We start from the raw sequence: 20311 nt of genomic DNA, 5'->3' as shown, positions 1-20311 counted from the left end.
TGACTAAAAGGGTGTGGTTAGTTAGATATTCGGGGGGGGGGGCGGTTAGAGGTGGGACAATAACTGGGCTATGAATGACCTGATCAGTACAATGATTCGACATCATTTATGTCATGTCACTGCTAACTGTCACATGAATGCAAACTATCAAATGACAGCAATTCATCTTTCCATATAAATAGTTCAAATGGATCACCTTCTCTTGAATGGGAGTAACCTTTTGTACAATGATATTCTATCTATCGCCCACCACCGCTATTGTCATGTCTGATTGAAACAGGCGTTCCAGCCATGACCATCCTATTTGTCTTGCTTTTGGGGTTTTTTTTAAGGTTTATTTTATGTATGACTATATTATCTAGTGTCATTTCTGTAAGACAGCACTAGAGAAATTTGGTTGCTATTTCTAGCAAATCGAATGACCATGTAAAGGCACCCTCACCAGGTCAACTAATAATAGAAAGTTGATGTATGCCATGTGGGTGAGAAGATCTAACCACAAATTTCACTTCAAATAGAATTGCTTTACTCTAAAATCCTTTGACTAAAAATGATAGTCCCAAGTCTACAAAATAAACTTTACAACTAGACTGTCATGATTAACATTACCATCTTAATAATTAGAATACCAGTGTTGCTTTTTGTTTGATGAAGGACACGTTTTTTCTTGTGGAGGTCAGAACACAACACGTCAAGCATTGTTCCTCATATGATGGAAAATGAAAATAATATTTGTTTCAGGCCACTTTCTGTATCTCTCTCTCTCTCTCTCTCTCTCTCTCTCTCTCTCTCTCTCTCTCTTTCTTTCTTTCTTTCTTTCTCTCTCTCTCTCTCTCTCTCTCTATCTCTCTCTCTCTCTCCCTCACTCTCCCTCCCTCTCTCTCTCTCCTTCACTGGGTAACCATGTACCTCCTCTATAGCAAGACATCTATTTCTGTCTCTATTTCTCTGTTACCATCTAACCTTTCATCATTTGATACTGGATCACCTCCTCTAATGACCCCTCTGTTGTGGCAAGACACCTGCTTCTGTGTCTCTGCCACTCAAACATTCATCCTCTAACAAATGCCCTGCTCTTCTCATAATTCCTTGTTTTGTGAGTTACTTGGTTACCCTGCTGCTGGTGCCACGTTAAAAGCATCCAGTCCACACTGTAATGTGATTGGTGTCTGGAATGGCAGCCAGCTGTAAAAATCTTGCCAAAACTAACTTCACCTGTGTTAGTGCCATGTAAAAAGTACTGAGTCCACTCTGCAGAGTGGTTGGTGTTAGAAAGGGCATCCAGTCGTAAAATCCCTGCTAAAACAGACACAGTAGGCTTGGATAGGTTTTCTACCTGGCAAGCTCCTGTCAACAGTCCTACCCATGCATGCATGGAAGATGGACATTAAATGATGATGATGATGATGACTAACTAATACCATTTTTCTCTCGCCACATATTTTATTTCTAATTAGGTAAGCACACTTAATGCATGGAGCATTGAAGTCAGAATAAGCCCAAAGTATGTCCAGAGTTGTCACTCATCAACATCAATTAATGTCCACTTTTCCATGCTGGCATGAATCAGACAGAGTTTACTGAGGCAGGTTTTCTACAGCTGGATTCCAGATGCCCTTCCTATTGCTTTTCCATGGCCAGATATGTTTCTGCAGGATATTGGAATGAATGACACTGCTTGTATAACAGTAACACTCATTTACAACTATTACATGATGTCAAGATAAGGAGTCACAAATAACATATTCTCTCTTTCTCTCTCTCCCCCCTAACACACATAATGGGCTTCTTTCAGTTTCCACTTACCAAATCATATACGATCAAAAATGAAAATATTAGTCATTAACAAATATTTTTCCTTCATCACAAATTCTATTTCTAATTAGGTAAAGTTAGTTTTAACATATTTATTACATGGAGCATTAAAAACTTATTTACTTTTGAATATCTGACACCCAACCCCTATCAAATGCATGCTATAAGAGGATAGTTTATTATCTAGCTAACACTGCAGTACCTGTTTCCACTATCATGCTGTTTCTATTATATTGTGACTCACTATCCTACTAACTTGCTTGAATTTCTTTATCATTCCTTCTGGTTAGCTATTGAAAAGATCACCTTATGATGAAAGATTATCAGTTTCCTGTCTTCTTTTATCTCTCAGCTGAGTAAGACCTCTACAACAAGGGAAATATATTTTTATTAAACAAAAACTTCCCATCATTGCTAGGTTTTGCATGCATGCACACAAGGAAGGGCAAACTCAGAAGTTAGATTTTACTCCAAATTTCTACAAAACTTTCAGGATAGAGGATGTAGATATACAGTGTGCAGAAACTTTCCAAAGATAAGAAGAGCAAGTAGATTATTATCATCATTTAACATCCCCTTGTCCATGCTTGCATGAGTCAGACGGAATTTGTTGAGGCAGATTTTCTCTGGATGGCTGCCTTTCTGGTTACCAACCATCACCTGTTTCCAGGTTAGGTAATACTTTCCCATAGCCAGACACGTTTTCCACTAAAGTGATGAAATGAGCAACCTTGCCTGTATGATACTAATACTCATTTACAACCATCATGAGGTCTAGACAAGGGTACTTGTAAAGTAAAGACAGATGAGATGAGTTTTAAAGCAGCAACAAAAATAGTGGGGAAACGCAAGGCAGAAATCGGAAAGTGTCAGTAAAGAGAGATCTGCAAGTCAGCCAACAAGATCTGAGGAATAATGCTCATGACAACTAAAACTTCCCACCTAACCCCTTCGACAGACTATTTAAAAAAAAAACAAAAGAGGAAGGTCACATTAATATAGTTTACAAGTCACAGGGATGGCTTGTGTAGTCAAGAAACTCACTTTGCAACTATGTGATTTCAGATTCAGTCTCACTATGGAATCTCGGGCAAGTGCCTTCGACTATAGTCCTGAGCCAACTAATGCCTTGTGGGTGAATTAGGTAGGTGGAAGCCCATTGTGTATATGTGTGCATTTATATAAATGTGTGTGTGTGTGTGTGTATGTCAAACAAACCCAACACCACATGACAACTGGTGTTGGTATACTTGTGCCCTGTAACTTAGCAGTCCAGCAAAAGAATAAGCACTAGAGTCAGTCAGTATTTGACTAAAACCCTTCAAGGTGGTGCTCCAGCATGGCCAGAGTCAAAAAACTAAAATAAGTAAAAGATTTTTAAAAATGATACACTATAACTGAAAATGAGATGGTTACTGCTAGAAATTCTTTGATGACAGGTTTGTCCTGCCAGGGTTGACTTGAGGCTAAACAACAACAGACTAAGTGCAGCTTCTGTGTCTGGCACTAATTTAAAATGTACGTAACTCACATCTTTGTTCTTCCTCCACCTTTGCAAAAATTTAAATGGCGAACAAGAGAGCCACATTATAGTCACTAAACCTACCTCAGGACTTATTCTTTGTAAGCCTAGTACTTATTCTATCAGTCTCTTTTGCTGAACTGCTAAGTTGCAGGGACGTAAACACACACTAGTTGTCAAGTGGAATTGGGGGGACAAACACTTGCGTGCACATGCACACACACATATATATGGCTGATGTTAGGAAGGGCATCCAGCCATAAAAACCATGCCAAAACAGACACAGTAGCCTGGTGTAGTCTTCTAAGTGGCTGGCACTTGTCAAACCCTCCAACCCATGCCAGCATGGAAGGCAGACATTATAAATAATGAGGAGGAGGATGATATGTATATAACAGGCTTCTATCAGTTTCTATCTAACAAATCCACTCATAAAGCTTTGGTGGCCTGAAGTCAAAGTAGGAGACACTTTCCCAAGGTACCATGCAGTGGGACTGAACCCAGAACCATGTGGTTGGGTGCATCTATATATTGCAAAAAAAAAGGAAAAAAACAGAATGAGAGAACATAAGTAGTCTTACTTATATTATTACCAAAACAAGACAAAATGGCCACAGCTGGGACATCATTCATCAATAATTATTTACTGAATCAGTGCTAACTGGGACTAATCAACAACCAAGAATGGCCAGAAGCAATTACTGTCTCTTCCAGTTACAGCAGAAAATATAAACAAAAATTAGAGATTTCATATAAACTAAAACTCTAGTTAGCCACAGAATGTTACAACATTATCAAATTAAATCATAATATTTTTCTATCATGAACGAGGAAACATTTGTTAGCTTATCTTCAGTGTTATTTTTTCTACTGAAACCTATTACTTAGAATATACAAATTAACCTAATATTAGGTTACTAAACACAAACATGCCAGATAGATAAACAACAAATTCCTTCAAACTCTTGTTTGGATATAGAAATTAAAATTTAAAAATATCGCTATTTGCTACTTCCAAAGAGTGCTAGACATTAAAGTTTAATGCTTTCTTGGATTTCAATCATTATTTTTATCTAAGCTGATGAATTGGCAGAATCGTTAGTACATCAGACAAAATGTTCAACGGCATTGCTTCTAGTCATTTATGCTCTGAGGTCAACACTGCCTTTCATCCTTCCAGGGTCGATGAAATAAATAGCAGTTGAGTACTAGGATCAATGTAATCCCTAAATTTCAGGCCTTGTGCATACAGTAGAAACAATTCTTTTTATTATTTCTATTCTATATCTCACAGCTCTCAATTTTACTTACTCTTGTTAATTCTGCCATATGCCCTTCCTGTTGCCAACCTTTAAACATTTCCAAGCAAGGTCATATTTCCCCATGGCCAGACATGTTTTCCATGGAAGACTGAATGCAAAATACCTTGCTTGTATGACAATGATGCTCATTTGCAATCAACACACAATTTCAAGACAAGGGTACACACACACACACACACACACACACACATATGTATATAGATAATTAGAGGATAAAATCATTAAAATTAATGAATTTTATCAATGGCCAGCATATAAAAACCTTTTAGGTAAAAAACATTTATAGAGATATATAACTGTACAGGGGACAATTATACTTAAGGGCACAAAAAGCTATTATATCTATATGCTGAAAGAACGTGCTGAATACATCCTACCACTTAAATATTCACTCCACAATTAAATACACAGGTCGTAAGCGAGGAAAGTAGGCTGGCTAAAAATTTATAACTAAATTGTTTTATGAATTTTTAGCCAGCCTACTTTCCAGCTTACAACCTGTGTATTTAATTGTGGAGCAAATATTCAAAGTCGTAGGATGTATTCAGTGCCTTCTTTCAGCATATAGACATTATATCTTTTTGAGCCCTTAGTTATATATATATATATATATATGAGACTTCTTTCAGTTTCCATCTACCAAATCCACTCACAAAGTTTTGGTCAGCTTAGAGCTACAGTAGAAGATACTAGCCCTAGGTACTGCACAATGAGACAGAACCCAAAACCATATAGTTGGGGAGCAAGCTTCTTAATCACACATACATAACTGTGTACTCATAGTTTAATATACCTTCCATTTAAGAAGTTAGAATATATACTAGCTACAATTGTAGTAACAACAAATACATCCTCAGGAATTTTTTTCCTTTTAAATTCTGAAAATTTTTCAAACAAAATCATAGATTAAAGATAAGGATAATACAATCTGCCTTTTCACTCGGAGAAAGAATCTCTTTGTTGCCAGCAGACATAACATCACCCTTCCACCCCATCCTTACTTTGGCTATCAAGGTTTTGGAACAACACCTCCATTACTTAAGTCACTAAGAGGAGCTACCAACTACTTCTAAAGAGCCCTCCAAGAATTTATATAGTTTCTAAAATTATATAGTCTGTAACTCTAATTATTCCTGTGCCAAAGGGTTTCCAAAGAGTTTCTATCTATCAAATTTTACTCGGAAGGTACTGGAAATATCAATGCTAAGAAAGAAAATACCTGCTCAAGGTACAGCAAAGTGAGATCAAATCCAGAACCATGAGCGTAAAAGCAAACTTCTGAACCTCACAGTCATAGTTACTCCCACCTAATGCCAAGAAATCCAGACATTAAAATCAGATATAAGCACAAGAACTATAGATTCCCCCATAATTTAGGAAAAGAATTAGCTTTTTATATTTAACTGATAATCAATCTTGCCTTTCAAGATAATTCTCAAGCTTAAACGCAAGACAGAGTTTTCTTTTAGCTAATCCAATAATAGCTCTCATATCAGACTCCGCCCATCATGATCATCATCATCATCCACATACAACTCTACTCTTTCCTCTCCATCCTCCCATGGACTTTAATATATATGGCACATTTCTAAAAGTATATATTTAATCTCTCATAACCTACATACTTTTTACTTCCAACACCCACTGTATTAAATTCATCAGTCACCAACTACAGACTACAAATTTGGTTCTACCTATTTAAAAGTCATAAATCAAGATGTAGATAACAACTAAGGTAAAGTTATACTATTCACTTCCATCAGCTCTTACACTCCAGTACAGTCACAAGTTTAATTTGCTATCTGCAAATCAATAGTAAACTTAACTGACTATTAACTTCTTCAACAAGTCATGCAAACATAAATTTATAGAGTAATCCAACCCACTTTTACATACAAAAAAAAAGTATATAGGCATTTCAGAGCAAAACCAACTACAACTACATTTGATACTGTTCTTCCAGATTTGGAACCAACTTTTAACATAACATCCAATTCTTATTATGTAAAGCATATTATAATGTGTGTTTATCTACGGTGGACAATCTAAATTAATGAAATTAAAAACAGATTTATTTTTTTTAGATATAAACCCAAACAAAATGAACCCACACATATCAAGGAACTAAGAACTGAACCCCCGTTTTCTTTAGGTCTGCAATGGACATTAAAAAAAAAAAGTAATCAGCCTACACTAGAAACAACTTTAATGGAAAGTATGTTAAATGGAGGAGGCAGGTAATTTTTTTTTTTTTTTTTTTTTTTTTTTTTTGTGGGGCCAATTCATTGCCAATCAGAAAAACAAAACTAAAAATTTAAAAAAAAAAAAAAAACCTTCAGTTCATGCTAACAAAATTTGAACTCAAACATCTTGAGGTTTTGAATTTGAGACTATTTCCAAACCATCCTGCCAAATACACAATATAAACATTATTTTATTCCAAAAGCTTCTGCAAGACTATAAATGCTTCAACTGTATAATCATAAACACTGTGATGAGACTGAAAACTAGTTCTTTGAATTAAGTTGTTGCCTGTATCTTACTCTAACATAGAAAACGATGGCTAAAGAGGTGATAAACAGCTAATTAACTTCTACCTTAATAAATAACAGAATAAACATATCAGTAGGTAGCTGGTCTATTATTGCTTTCTACTTAATCCAATCTGGAAAGAAATAAAATGGAAATTTCCCACTCTTATTTTATAATAATATTGTGTACGTGATTAAGCATTAACTTCCATCTAAAATTACTTTGACTACAGCCACAGAACACTTTAACCATTCTGTACCTGATGCAGATCACAGAAATGGTCTGTAATGTTATTTACATCATTTCTGCTAAGGAAAAAAAAAAAAAAAATTGGAAAAAATCCAAAAATCTATACTATAAACTATTTCCATTCCTATCTCTGTTAAATCCTCCTCAAGGTCAATTATAGCTTCTGCCAGTGACATTATATTAACAGAAGGCTACCCCCCCCCCCACTGCTACAACTGGTACTTCTCATATTTCATTCTAAAGCATTCAACAGCAATCATGTCCTCATCAAACATTGGTTTCAGAACAGATGTTTAAATTAGCCATAAAAGTTCAGATAAGAAGAATAAAGGATATTTATTGCCCAAAAACACACCACAACTCCTACTTGCATGACGAAAATATCAGAAATTAGAAACCAAGAATCCAGCAATATGTTAATGCCTCTCACTTGCAGCGCCTTCATATTTCAGTACGCAAAAAAAAAAAAAAAAAAAAAAAAAAAAAAAAAAAAATGTTTTTCTCTAGAGGCTAGACTGCAGTAAAAAGAATGCCCTGTGGAAATTAGCAGACATTCTTGCCAAGAATGTAACACATATGGAACCAAAGAATCAGTCTTCAGTGACACAACAGAGCAGCTAATAATAAATGACTTCTCATATTAGCAGAGGACTAGAAATCTACAGCAGAGTGGATTTTACTTCCAGTATATTACTGGTACTTATTTTATTGATATTTTTCTTTCTAATTTTGGCACAAAGCCAGCAATTTTGAGGGGAGGGGGAAGTCACTTACACTGAACCCAGTGCTCAACTGGTACTCACTTTAATTGACCCTGAAGGGATGAAAAGCAAAGTTGGCCCAAGCATAATGTGAACTCAAAATGTAAAGAGTCAGAAGAAATTCTGCTAAGCATTTTGGTTGACATATTTATGATTCTGCCAGTTTACTGCCTTATTTCATTGGCCCTGGGGAAAATGAACATGAAGTCAACATCTGAAGAACACAAAAAGTTTGCAAATAAAATAAATTATTTTGCCGTGAAGAAAAGAAGCTTAATGTTTCAAGCAGGACTCTTCAGCAGACATGTATAAACAGATGAGAGAGAGAGTAAACAAGCAGAGAAAGATGGAGAGGTGAGAATAACAAGGACAAATAAAATGTCAAGAAGAAAATAGCAGCCAAAGTGAAAAGATGATTAACATGGAGACTAACAGATTTGAAACATGGAGATTGTTAACATCAGGAGAAAGGAAAAAAGAAAAGAAAAAAGAAAACCAAGCAAAAGCCGAAGTTTAAGTTAGCAGGAAAGACAACAATAGTCTACTGCTATCTAGAAAATAACAAAACTTGGCCTGTGGAAAATAGTTAGAAGTTCCAAAGGGTTACCTAATATAAACTATAGATATATGATAGGTGAAGTGGGATCCCAAGAAAGCTAAGAGAGAAGGAAAATTTGGATATGGGTGTGTAAGTGGTTATTAGTAAAAGCAGCCACTACATAACATTCTTTTAAATGCTTGGAAGTTGAGAGAGAATGTTTGTTACCTAAATGACTTAATTAGCAGTCAAAAAGGAGGGTGTTTCAAAAGCAGAATAGCCAGAATAAAAAGAACAGAGTGGGAGAAATTCAAGTAATTATCACCCCTGCTGGCATCAAAAGGATTCTCACTCATAAGAAAAGGTAGATTATATGATCCTTATGTAGAAAGTGCAATGTTTGTGTGGTAATGGAACATGGTATTAAATACAGAAGATGTAGACAGGCAGGAAATAAATGAGGTAAGCATTCTCTGCTTGATGTGTAATCTTTAGTGAACAGAAACTATGGAGCACAAATGAGCTCAAAGAAATATGCAAGAGAGGAGATGGTGTTAATATGGACCTGTAATGCTTACACAAGATGACAGGCAAAGAAATCTGTAAAAGAGCAAGACCAAGAGAGACAAGGGAAGAAATTATGAAAACTGATTTCAGAAGGTTGAGTGTCACAAAGGAGATGGCAAGAAATTGCAACAAGTGGTGATACTTTGTGCTGGGAAGAACCATCCGACATTTGCAAACATGACAAAACAGATATAAAAACAACAATGATAATGCTTCTGTGAGTGTGTTGTAAAAGTAAAGAGACCATTAGCTACAGCACTTGGAGAACAAGAGGTGTTTAATAATAGTTACATATGATGGAGAGTGTTGAGTAAAAATGAGGTTATTTTCCCCAATGTCTGTAGGTGAAGGATGCACTTTGAGATAAGGTGACTCCACAAAAAGAAACAGTTCATGGAGAGGCCGGGTGAATTGAAAAGTTAGGCTACAGGTTTGGAGAGTGACTGGGTTCTGCTCCAGGCATCAAGATGTTGTTTATGGAAAGGGTTACCTAGATAACAACTGATTTTATTAATATATAAAGACTTCGCTGTATACAAAATCGGAATACAAGGAGAAACAAATAGTGTAAGAACACATATTAGTCCAGTGTTCAACCGTTTCTATTGCTTCATCACTCAAAAATTTATTTGTGGTACAAGGCCACAGCTTTGACTTGACTGCTACGAATTGTAATGAACCTTCCCCAAGAAGAACAAAAGTGAAACACCAACCTTATTAAGATTTGAAATCCAAACATAAAAGAGATTATCACCATCATTATCATCATCATTTAACATCAACTTTTCCATGCTTACACAGGTCAGATGGCATTTGTTGAGGCAGATTTTTTACAGTTGCATGCCTTTCCTGTTGCCAACCCTCACCTTTTTCTAAGCATGGTAATATTTTCTATGGCCACACTAGAAATAAACATGCTTGTATGACTGATATTTGATTACAATCACTAAGTGATATCAGTACGATGGTACACACTAACATGTGTACGCGCACACGCATGTATACACACACACACACACACACACACATATAAGACAGGTTTCATTCAGTTTCCATCTACCAAATCCACTCACAAGGCTATGATCAGACCAGAGCTGTAGTAGAAGACACATGCCCAAGGTACCACACAGTGGAACTGAACCCGAGCCCACATGGTTGGGAAGCAAGCTTCTCTACCACACAGTCACACCTGTACCTATTGTAACTAAATATTTAAAAACGTTTTATTACCTAAATATTTTGATTCTGGTTGAAAAGAAACACAGCTTCCTTCTCTTAGCAGTAACTTGAGAGGGTAGTAGCTTACATATAAAATATTTAATAAAAAAAAATAAGCATGTGGGTGCTATCTTGTTCCATTAATAAAACTAAATTAGTGCTAGTTCTTATCAATTCAGTCTTGTGTTTCTCTTGTAAAACCCCTTATGCACTTAAGAAGATATGGAAACTATGAAATCTTCATATCTTTGGAATTCCCTTCCTGTTTATATATTCTCACTAACAAGCAAAGACATAGTATGAGTGTGCGTGCATGCATATGTTGGCTTCTCAAATCAGCAATGAACTAGTAAACCTTATGATCACAGACGTCCCAGTAGTAACCATTCTGTCTTTTATTCAGCAGTGTATCAATGGCTACATTATTGAATGACCCTTTTTGAAGACGTGTAACTTGAGCGAGACAGGAACATTTGGCAACTATTTCTAGCAATTCAAGTGAGGAGAAGATGAACACCAGTCTTGTAGATAAGTACCATTACATCTCTAGCTTAAGTCCTACTCCGCTTGATTTTGTATTTCCCCACTTCAGAGTTGATAAAACAATAGTACTAGTCATATACCAGGGTTAATGAAAATGACAATACTCCTGTCCCACCCCACCAGATATTTGCGGCTTATACCAAAGTCTGAAATTATTTTTCTAATTACTATAAATACCAGATGCTGTCCATTAATTGAGATAAACTTTATTTAATATACCACATGAAACTAGTTGCAATACAACAGCTACATATTTAACCTAATTCAGTGATTATAACTACTTCATATGTGCAAGCAACATAAAGAAAAAAAGACATTCCCTCTTCCAACATTTCAAAAAGAAAAGAAATAAACACATACCTAACACCAACAAAATAAAATATCCTTACTATAAAATTTTCATAATTACAATTTAATAAAGGAATTTTGCTAGTAAAGTGCAAAACAAAATACTGTCTAATATTTATAGTGAGATCCATAAAAGGATCTCATTTCCATCCAAGTAAAAGTCCTCTAATGTCAACTTGCCATTCCTCCTTAATAAGACCAATAAGATATGTACTAGTCAAGTATTGGAGCCAACCTAACCTCTTGCTAACAACAGTCATAGGCACATGAGCACAAACCTGGGTCCATATGACCCCAAAGGATCCATATAAGATTTTTGGGGGTCCACACATGCAAAAGAGTAAATTGGACATCCACAATAGTATATTAAGGATTCATGAAAATCTTTTGATTTGCAAGAAACAGCTTGGTTTCTTTCTCTAACATTTTACATAGTGCAATGTTAATGCAAGTTAATGTGTGAAAAACAAAATAGGAATTTTGAAAAAAGTATCTATAAAATTTGTTTATCAACATTGACTGGCTAAAGGCATCCACCAGAATAGAATAGTAATCAAAGAGGTTCGTAGATTAAAAAAATAGTTGAGAATCCCTGCTTTAGTGGCTTCAGTAACCAATCAATTGAGTAGCAGATATGTCTTGCAATGTTTAGTTGTTAATTCCAATTACTTAAGTTCCAAGTTTACATCTTGACAGAACTAACTTGGTCTTTCACTTTTCTGAGGTTGATAAATCAAGTACCAGTTTAGAACCAGGATCAATTTGTGGCCTCGTGACTGTGTAAGAAACCAATATTGGTGAGCTGCCAGAATCTTTAGCACATCAGATAAGATGTTTTGTGGCATTTCTTTCGACCAAGTTCCAAGTTCAAATTCCACTGAAGTCAGCTTTGTTTTTCATCTTTTTGGGGTCAATAAAGTAAGTACCAAGTTGAGCATTGGGGTCAATGTAATCAACTATGTCTCCCCCTAAAGTTGCTGGCCTTGTGTCAAAATTCGAAACCATTTTTATTACCATCATTGCATACATCTGTCTATCACAGTCAGAAAATACTTCAGCTCTGAACATATGTTGCCTCTACACATCAGATACTACTCACATGGTCATCGTGTTATCAGTCTACCAGTCCACTTCTACATTACTTCTGCCCTTTGAGAAAATTAGTTTGTTATATCTGTTTAAATATCCAGTAAAACTAAGTATACAACTGATTCATTATATTGTAAATATAGTTCAAATTTCATCTCATCTTTGACTCATACAATCCGTATATCAGTTTGTAGTCCTGCTCCAAATATTCCTCATTAAAGCTTTGTTCTCTAAGCAAGTAGCCATGCATGGGCTTCATGGAAAACCTAAGCTTTATTGTGATTATTGTTGCTACAACTGCTGCAGCTCCTGTTGCTGCACCTTCAAAAATATTCCCATGTCCCTTCCTTATCAAATTTCAACACTTTACCAAACCTCAAGTCCTTCACCTTGTTTTGATTCCAAACTGAAATCATTTAATTTTTTTCTGCTTTTTCCACAACCCTCTATTCAATAAATTTCAGGTTTTATGTCAATCACTAAGAAATTATTAATATTACTATATGAGAATGCATAAAAAAAAACACATGGACATTTCAGACACGCCCCAATTTAAGCAACGCATATTCAGGAATAAAGGTTTTAGGGCATTAAACCATTTAATATTTCAAGCAACTTCACAAATAGAACTTATAATGATTTTTTTCAGATAATTTTTTTTTTGGGGGGGGGGGGTGCATTATATGCTATCAAATGCAGTATTTGGATTACAACTTCCTGTAACATCATTGTTACTTGGGTCTTTTAGAAAGAAATATGAAAGAAATAAACATCCCCACAAATTAACGTGAGAGTTCAGGTCGATGTAATTGCTTTATATGTTAGTAATAACAGCTAAATGTGTCTAAAATCTTACCCCACTGTCTAAAAACAAAATGTACTGGATTATAAATTTTAGATATATTGAAAAAAAGACTGGGTGGTCACAGCTGGAAAACCTTTCATCAAAGATTTGCTTAATCAGATCTAACCTGGGGCTTATCAACAACATCAGTATGGCTGTATAGTTAAAAGGCTTGCTTTGCAACTTTGTGGTTTCAGATTAATTCCCACTTACTTTGGGCAAGAATCTTTCTTTTCTACTCTAGGCACAAGGCCCAAAATTCGGGGGAAGGGGGCCAATTGATTAGACCAACCCCAGTAAGCAACTGGTACTTAATTCATTAACCCTGAAAGGATGAAAGGCAAAGCTGACATTGGTGGAATTTGAACTCAGAAGACAGATGAAAGACCACTGAGCATTTCACCAGGCATGCTAACGATTCTGCCAGCTCGCCGCTTTGGGCAAGTATCCTTCTACCACAGCCCTTGAGCCAACCAATGCCTTGGTTAGTGAATTTGGTCAATGGAAACTGTGTGGAAGCCTGTCATATACTCATATACACATATATATTCAACTAATATATATTAGTAAAATATATATATTCATATATATATATTCAACATATATATATATATTCTCCAAGGTGGTGCTCCAGCATGACCACAGTCTAATGACTGAAACAAGACACACATACACACAGATTGCGTTTGTGTCTGTGTTTATCTCAGCACCAGCACTACCACCGCTTGACAGCTGGTGTTGGTTTGTTTATGCTCCTGTAACTTAGTCGTTTAGCAAAAGAGGCCAAGAGAATAAATAAGTACTGGGGGCAATTTACTCAACTAAAGCCCTTTAGAGCAGTGCCCCACTATGGGTAACAATGTAATAACTGAAACAAGCAAAAGATCAAAGATCCCTACATTTGTTAAGACTGTCATTTATGTTTATATAACAGAAAAACAGGTAGAGGTGTGACACTAATATCTTGTTGTATTTAGTCCAATGTTAACACAGTTTTTAGTACTTGTCCTATTGTGGTTTACTTCGCTCTTTATTACGCGACAAAACTTATTAAAATGAGAACCAGTAAAATAAGATCAGTAAGATAAATTCTATTGATTGCCCCCGATCCCTCACAAAAGAAATCATTATTTTATTGTACAGGCAACACTTAGAATGTATTTTCTTTTCTTTCTCTCCTTTTTTTTTTAATATACACATACTTTGCATGCTATCATGGGTAGAATTTCTTTTAAGATTGGATATATGTATGTGAATTGCTAATGAAAATTTATTTTATGTGTGAGTGTGTGTCGTGTGTATAGGCAAGGACTCTGAACAAGTGTACAGGATTTTCTGCGGTTAAGACGCTTGCTGTCCAACTATGAGGTCTTGAGTTCAGTCCTACTGCATGGCACCTTGGTTAAGGGTCTTCTACTATAGCCCCAGGCCAACCAAAATCTTATGGGTGGATATGATAGACAGAAACTGAAAGAAGCCAGTCATGTGCATATGCGTACCAGTGCTTTGACATCATTCGAGGGTTTTTAAACAAACATTACCATCATGCAAGTGGTGTTGTTTGCTTCTAGTCTCTGTCCATGGGATACATCTTGCTTGGAAACAAGTGAAGGTTGGCAATAGGAAGGGCATCCAACCATAGAAAATCTGCCTCAACAAATTCCATCTGCCCCATGCAAGCAAGAAAAAGTAAACATTAAATGATGATGGTGATGCTTTAGGAGACATGCGGGCTTTTAATTCGTCTTGCATCTAAACATTATATTCACCAACATTACCATCATCAGCTCTTTTTTTAATCTTTCTTCTTTCTTTTTGATCGTTGCCAGTGCCGCCGAACTGGCTCCTGTGCAGGTGGCACGTAAAATACACCATTTTGAGCGTGGCCGTTGCCAGTACCGCCTGACTGGCCTTCATGCTGGTGGCACGTAAAAGCACCCACTACACTCTCGTAGTGGTTGGCGTTAGGAAGGGCATCCAGCTGTAGAAACTCTGCCAAATCAGATTGGAGCCTGGTGTAGCCATCTGGTTTCACCAGTCCTCAGTCAAATCGTCCAACCCATGCTAGCATGGAAAGCAGGCGTTAAACGACTGCCAGGTAAAATACTTTGTGATGTTTAATTATATCCTTTTGTGTTTGTAGTTCAAATCACACTAAAGTTAGTAGTTCAAATCACTGCCTTCCATCATTATGGGTTGATAAAGTAAGTATCTGTTAAATACTAGGTTCAATTAAATTGTCTGCAAAGTCCTTCACCAAAGTTTGCAGTGTTGCTAGAAAACATAATAGCTCTACTTTTCATGACTGATAGGCACCATTATGCAGTTGAAATTCTTAGCGAATCAATTCCAAAATCTCATTTTGATATCTACTAGGCTCTCTAAACTAATTACACTCAATAGCTATCAAGGACCTGACAAAGGAAAGAACATTAAAACTTTCCACTTCAGTTTTACCTAAAAGGCTCATCCTTATAAAGGTGGTGAGCTAGCAAAATCATTAGCATGCTGGACAAAATGCTCAGTGGCATTTCGTCCATCTTTACATTCTGAGATCAAATTCAGCAGAGGTCAACTTAGCCTTTCATCCTTTCAGAGTTGATTAAATAAGTACCAGTTGAGCACAGAGGCCAATATATTTGATTACCTCTAAATTTCAGGCCTTGTGCCTATAGAAAAAAGAGGACTATTATTATCGTCATCACAATCCCACATACCCCTCACACATTATTTCTGCAATTTGTCCAAGTAATATCCCTATCATCCTTGTGGCAAATTGATATCAGAGGATTACACTAAATGGTTTTTGTGCTCTTTTCTTTTTTCTTTTTTTTTATTAATTATATGTCTTCAATTATTTGTGTAATTTTCTATTCATTTCATGTGTTTCATTTATATCATGTTATCATCATAATCCCAGTGATAAAAGTAGCATAAACACTGAAAAGTCAGTCCAGATGCTTTTTCTGTCTAAAATAGAACGCAATAAGATTAAGATATTTGACTTTCATCTCTTCGTTTTTAATAGACTAATGGCTCTCAACTATACATGCTTCATTATTTAAAGTATTTCATAAATTTTTCAGACAACAACAAAGTGACTGTTCGTAGCTGGAACAACAAACAATTTACAATTAAGCAGAGGGTGAGGATAGTCGAGCTAAAAAAGATAGACATTTAAGGATTGACTCACATCGAGAAAGGAAATTGTCAACATTTTTATTCCGTCTCAGTGCTGGATAGTCCAAATCTGCAACCAATGAGGTGAGGCCATCCTGTAAACAATAAAAAGAAGAAAAAAATTTAATTCCATGCCATTTTTTGAATATAAAAGTATTATCATAAGTGCTTTTAGAGAATCATAGCAAAATCTTGGAGGCTTAAAGGTTTTCATCATACATGTACTTACAGACAAACAATAACAATAAAATGAATTGAATTGTGTTCTTGCAACTAGAAAATATGGTATTACTGTCATCAGTCTTGGAACTCATCGAACTGGATACCCAGTTTCCATTGCATGTAAATGACCAAGATCACAACATGCCCACTGAACTGGATTCCATTCCATAGCAAGGTTTCTCACTTACAGACAAGCAATGTGAAATTAAATGCTTTAAGAACACAATGCACCATCTGATCTAGGAATTGAGATCACAATCTTGTGATAAGTGCAACACACTGATCACTAAGGCAATCCACCTTCACTCAGGAAATATAGGTGGGTGTAAAATTCTGTCTCTGAAACTGCTTTCATAATTGCTTCTTCTACCGACTTATATTCGAGCCCCCACCTACACCATGACCAATGCTGACATTAGTTAACAATATACATTCATGCTCTAGTAGATAACTTCTGACATGAAAACAATCCACTATCTTCATATGCTTGTCCCATATAAGCTCTACTACAACTACTTCAATCACTATATACAGTATTGGATGGTATATAAAATGCACCAAAAAAAAAACAAAAAAAAACACAGGTCCTATATGTGAAGCTGGGCTTTTCATAAGCTTTTATGCACTAAAAACTTTCTTTCCTAAATATGCAATACTAAAACTGGAATTCCTCTAATATGACGGCATCTATGTTATCAAATACGGTGCTATCATCAAATGTTAATATAACTCTATTCCAATTACCTCTTACTACCCAATGTCCATAAACCAATTCTCATCCTTTATTCTGAACTCATGGCAATACTACTTCTATCTGGCTAAAGCTCTGTTTCTATTACCATAGCATTACTATGAACCTCTCAACACTGAACTCCCATCAAACCACTGTCGTCCAACAATCTTTATTCAGCTCTAATTATTTTTTTCATCACTCTATATTATAACAAACATCGGTTGGTTTAATTTCCTGTAAATCCATAAACATTGATCTTACTTGTATAATAGTCGGATAAAGTTGGATGCCTTCTAAAAATTAATAAGTGCATGAGGCATAAGGTAGCTCATGAGGCATAAGGTAGCTCATGAGGCATAAGGTAGCTCATGAGGCATAAGGTGGCTATATTGTATGATCCAAACTAAGCAAGAGTACCATTCACGGGTGATACAGAACATCTGCTACCCCCACTAACACACTATGTCACACTCCACCCAAAGCTATCTGACAGGCAAACCTTTACTCACCCAATAGGGGAGCAAACACACAGTCACCTGACCTACCTGAAATAGCTAAATTTCCTCCAAATTGAGCCTTATCCTCTCAAAAGGGATAGGACACATTGAATAATATAGACCTAGACGCACTAAATCTGAAAATAAGAAAGAGTGGTTACAGCTAGAATGCTTTTAATCATAGATCTGCTTGCTCAGAGCTGACCTGAGTTAAACAACAAACTCATCTACATGTGTCCTTTTTGTACAATGGTTTCTGACCCACTGAACAAGCCAAGATATGCACCTGCTTTCCTGACTCAACCTGTCTGTCGTACCTAGCTCCTTGCTATTCTTTCCCACAACTGGACTCTTTCGAATGTTTTTCCTACTCAGATTTCTTTCCCCAGCATCAACCCACAAATGCATAAACTAAAAACCAACTTTAATAATCTTACCTATCAGAGAAGGCCTCCAAAGGCTTATGAGTACTAGCCCACTTCTTTAGACTACTTTTATTTTATATTTCTAATACATCAATCTTGAAGTGACAGTAACATTTTAATATTAGAAAGAAATTAGTTATATTTTGTTACAGGATAAATGTAAACTTCAACAAGCTATGTATGTAAACTATTCTCATTTCCTGGATAGTCATGTCATTACATTTACAAAGCTAATGTCCTTGACAAAATACACTAACATCATATTTCTTCTCTCTTGTGATGGATGAGGCTTAGATATATTTCATAAATACATGAAAAAAAAAAAAATAGTTCAGGCTGCAAAACATACATATAATACACATTGTGACCTGAAGACTCAAATATTATTGGCAAACATTCCTATCTTTTAACATGCTATATTGAGAGTTGGTGACATTCTATTTTAGGAACCAAACACAATCAACAAATCTATCAGAGAGAAAATAAGAGAATAAGTTGGAGAGGTACAGTTTTGCACACCCAATACAGAGTCTCCCATACCATCATATTAAAATGTGACTATAAATAGAGTAAAACTATAATTATATATATGCATCTGATGTGTGACTGAAAATATGTAGTATGTGTGCATAGGTTTAATATCTTTGTACGTGTTTGTTTGGTTCGTGCAATACTGCTGTTTGTGCATAACATATGTGGCACATTTGCTTGTTACAAGTATTTGCGTAGGACATTTGCCTGTGTAGCTGAAGGTCTACTTGCTTATAAACTATGCACGCATCTCCATGTAGACTGTCTGTATATACGTGCATGTAGACTGTAGACTATTTCTCTATTTCAGAAGTGTGTGTGTGTGTGTGTGTGTGTGTGTGTGTGTAGTGTATGTGTGAGTGAGGAATGGGTACAATGTACATATAGATAGAAAGTGTGTGTGTGTGTGTGTGTGTGTGTACATGCATGTGTGTGTGCATGTAGAGTGTGTATTTATGCGAACATTGACAGACTGACAGATACAGATATGTAGAGCATGTGTACACATGGAATGTATACATATACACACACGCACGCACACACACACACACACACACACACACACACACACAATATCAACAATAAAACATCTCATTAGATGCATCTTAGGTTCTTTGCAGAAACATTAAGTCAGTCTAAACAATGACTCAGTTCTACAAGACAAGCCAGCCTGTTTACATCTTTATCTGCCAAAACCCAACATAAAGCTGCTGCTGCTGCCACCACCACCACTACCACTACCATCATCTAGCTGTCAAATACCCAACCTATTTTCAAACCACACTGCTTCTTTTCATTCATTCTCTTATCACATACATATTAAGCCTCCACTTTTATTCCTCAAAGTGTCATTTCTCTTTCACATCCCTGAAAAAAAAAAAAATCCTTTCACCTCACTCCACCACACTCCACCACCATCAAGTATTAAGGATTTCTAACATTGGCACAAGACCAACCACACTCCTTCACCTCCACCACCACCACCACCACCAAGTAGTAATAAATGATAACACACTTCAACATTTAGTGAGATGCCCTTTCCTGTCTTTGTCCATCTATTGAAATATTAATTGATGATTATGTGTCCATGGAGATGGGAAACGCTATTAATCCCCTTAAGTTTTAAATATTCTTTTTCCATCATCAACACCACCACCGCCGCCATCACTCTTTTCTTTTCAACCCAAACCACCACCACCATCACCACCACCAAACATAATTTGATGCATTGATACTCACTTGTACATCAATCACATCAAAAATGAAACACAAATACATTAGAAACTTAGTGTGAACCTTAATATTTAACATTTGATGCACCCACCTCCGATCCCATAGATAACTAAAAACTGCTCCAACGACACTCAGTGACTGG

General features: G+C 36.0%; 1 protein-coding gene across 3 annotated transcripts in view; it reads right to left on the bottom strand.

The window, feature by feature from the left end:
- The window catches only part of LOC106876226 (rho-associated protein kinase 2), a 204609-nt gene that overhangs the window by 105392 nt on the left and 78906 nt on the right, over window positions 1-20311 (bottom strand). For all 3 annotated transcript variants that reach the window (XR_001410211.2, XM_014924712.2, XM_014924703.2), the window contains exon 2: window positions 16542-16623. Coding sequence is in view for 2 of the 3 variants with exons in the window: in XM_014924712.2 (XP_014780198.1) it covers window positions 16542-16623 (82 nt within the window). In the remaining variant the exon portion in view is untranslated. The remainder of the gene's footprint in view (window positions 1-16541; window positions 16624-20311) is intronic.

The sequence above is a fragment of the Octopus bimaculoides genome, chromosome 8, assembly GCF_001194135.2.
Source record: "Octopus bimaculoides isolate UCB-OBI-ISO-001 chromosome 8, ASM119413v2, whole genome shotgun sequence".
NCBI classification, from domain to species: Eukaryota; Metazoa; Mollusca; class Cephalopoda; order Octopoda; family Octopodidae; genus Octopus; species Octopus bimaculoides.
Note: the sequence above shows the minus strand (reverse complement) of the source record. Positions and strands in the feature narration are given on the sequence as shown.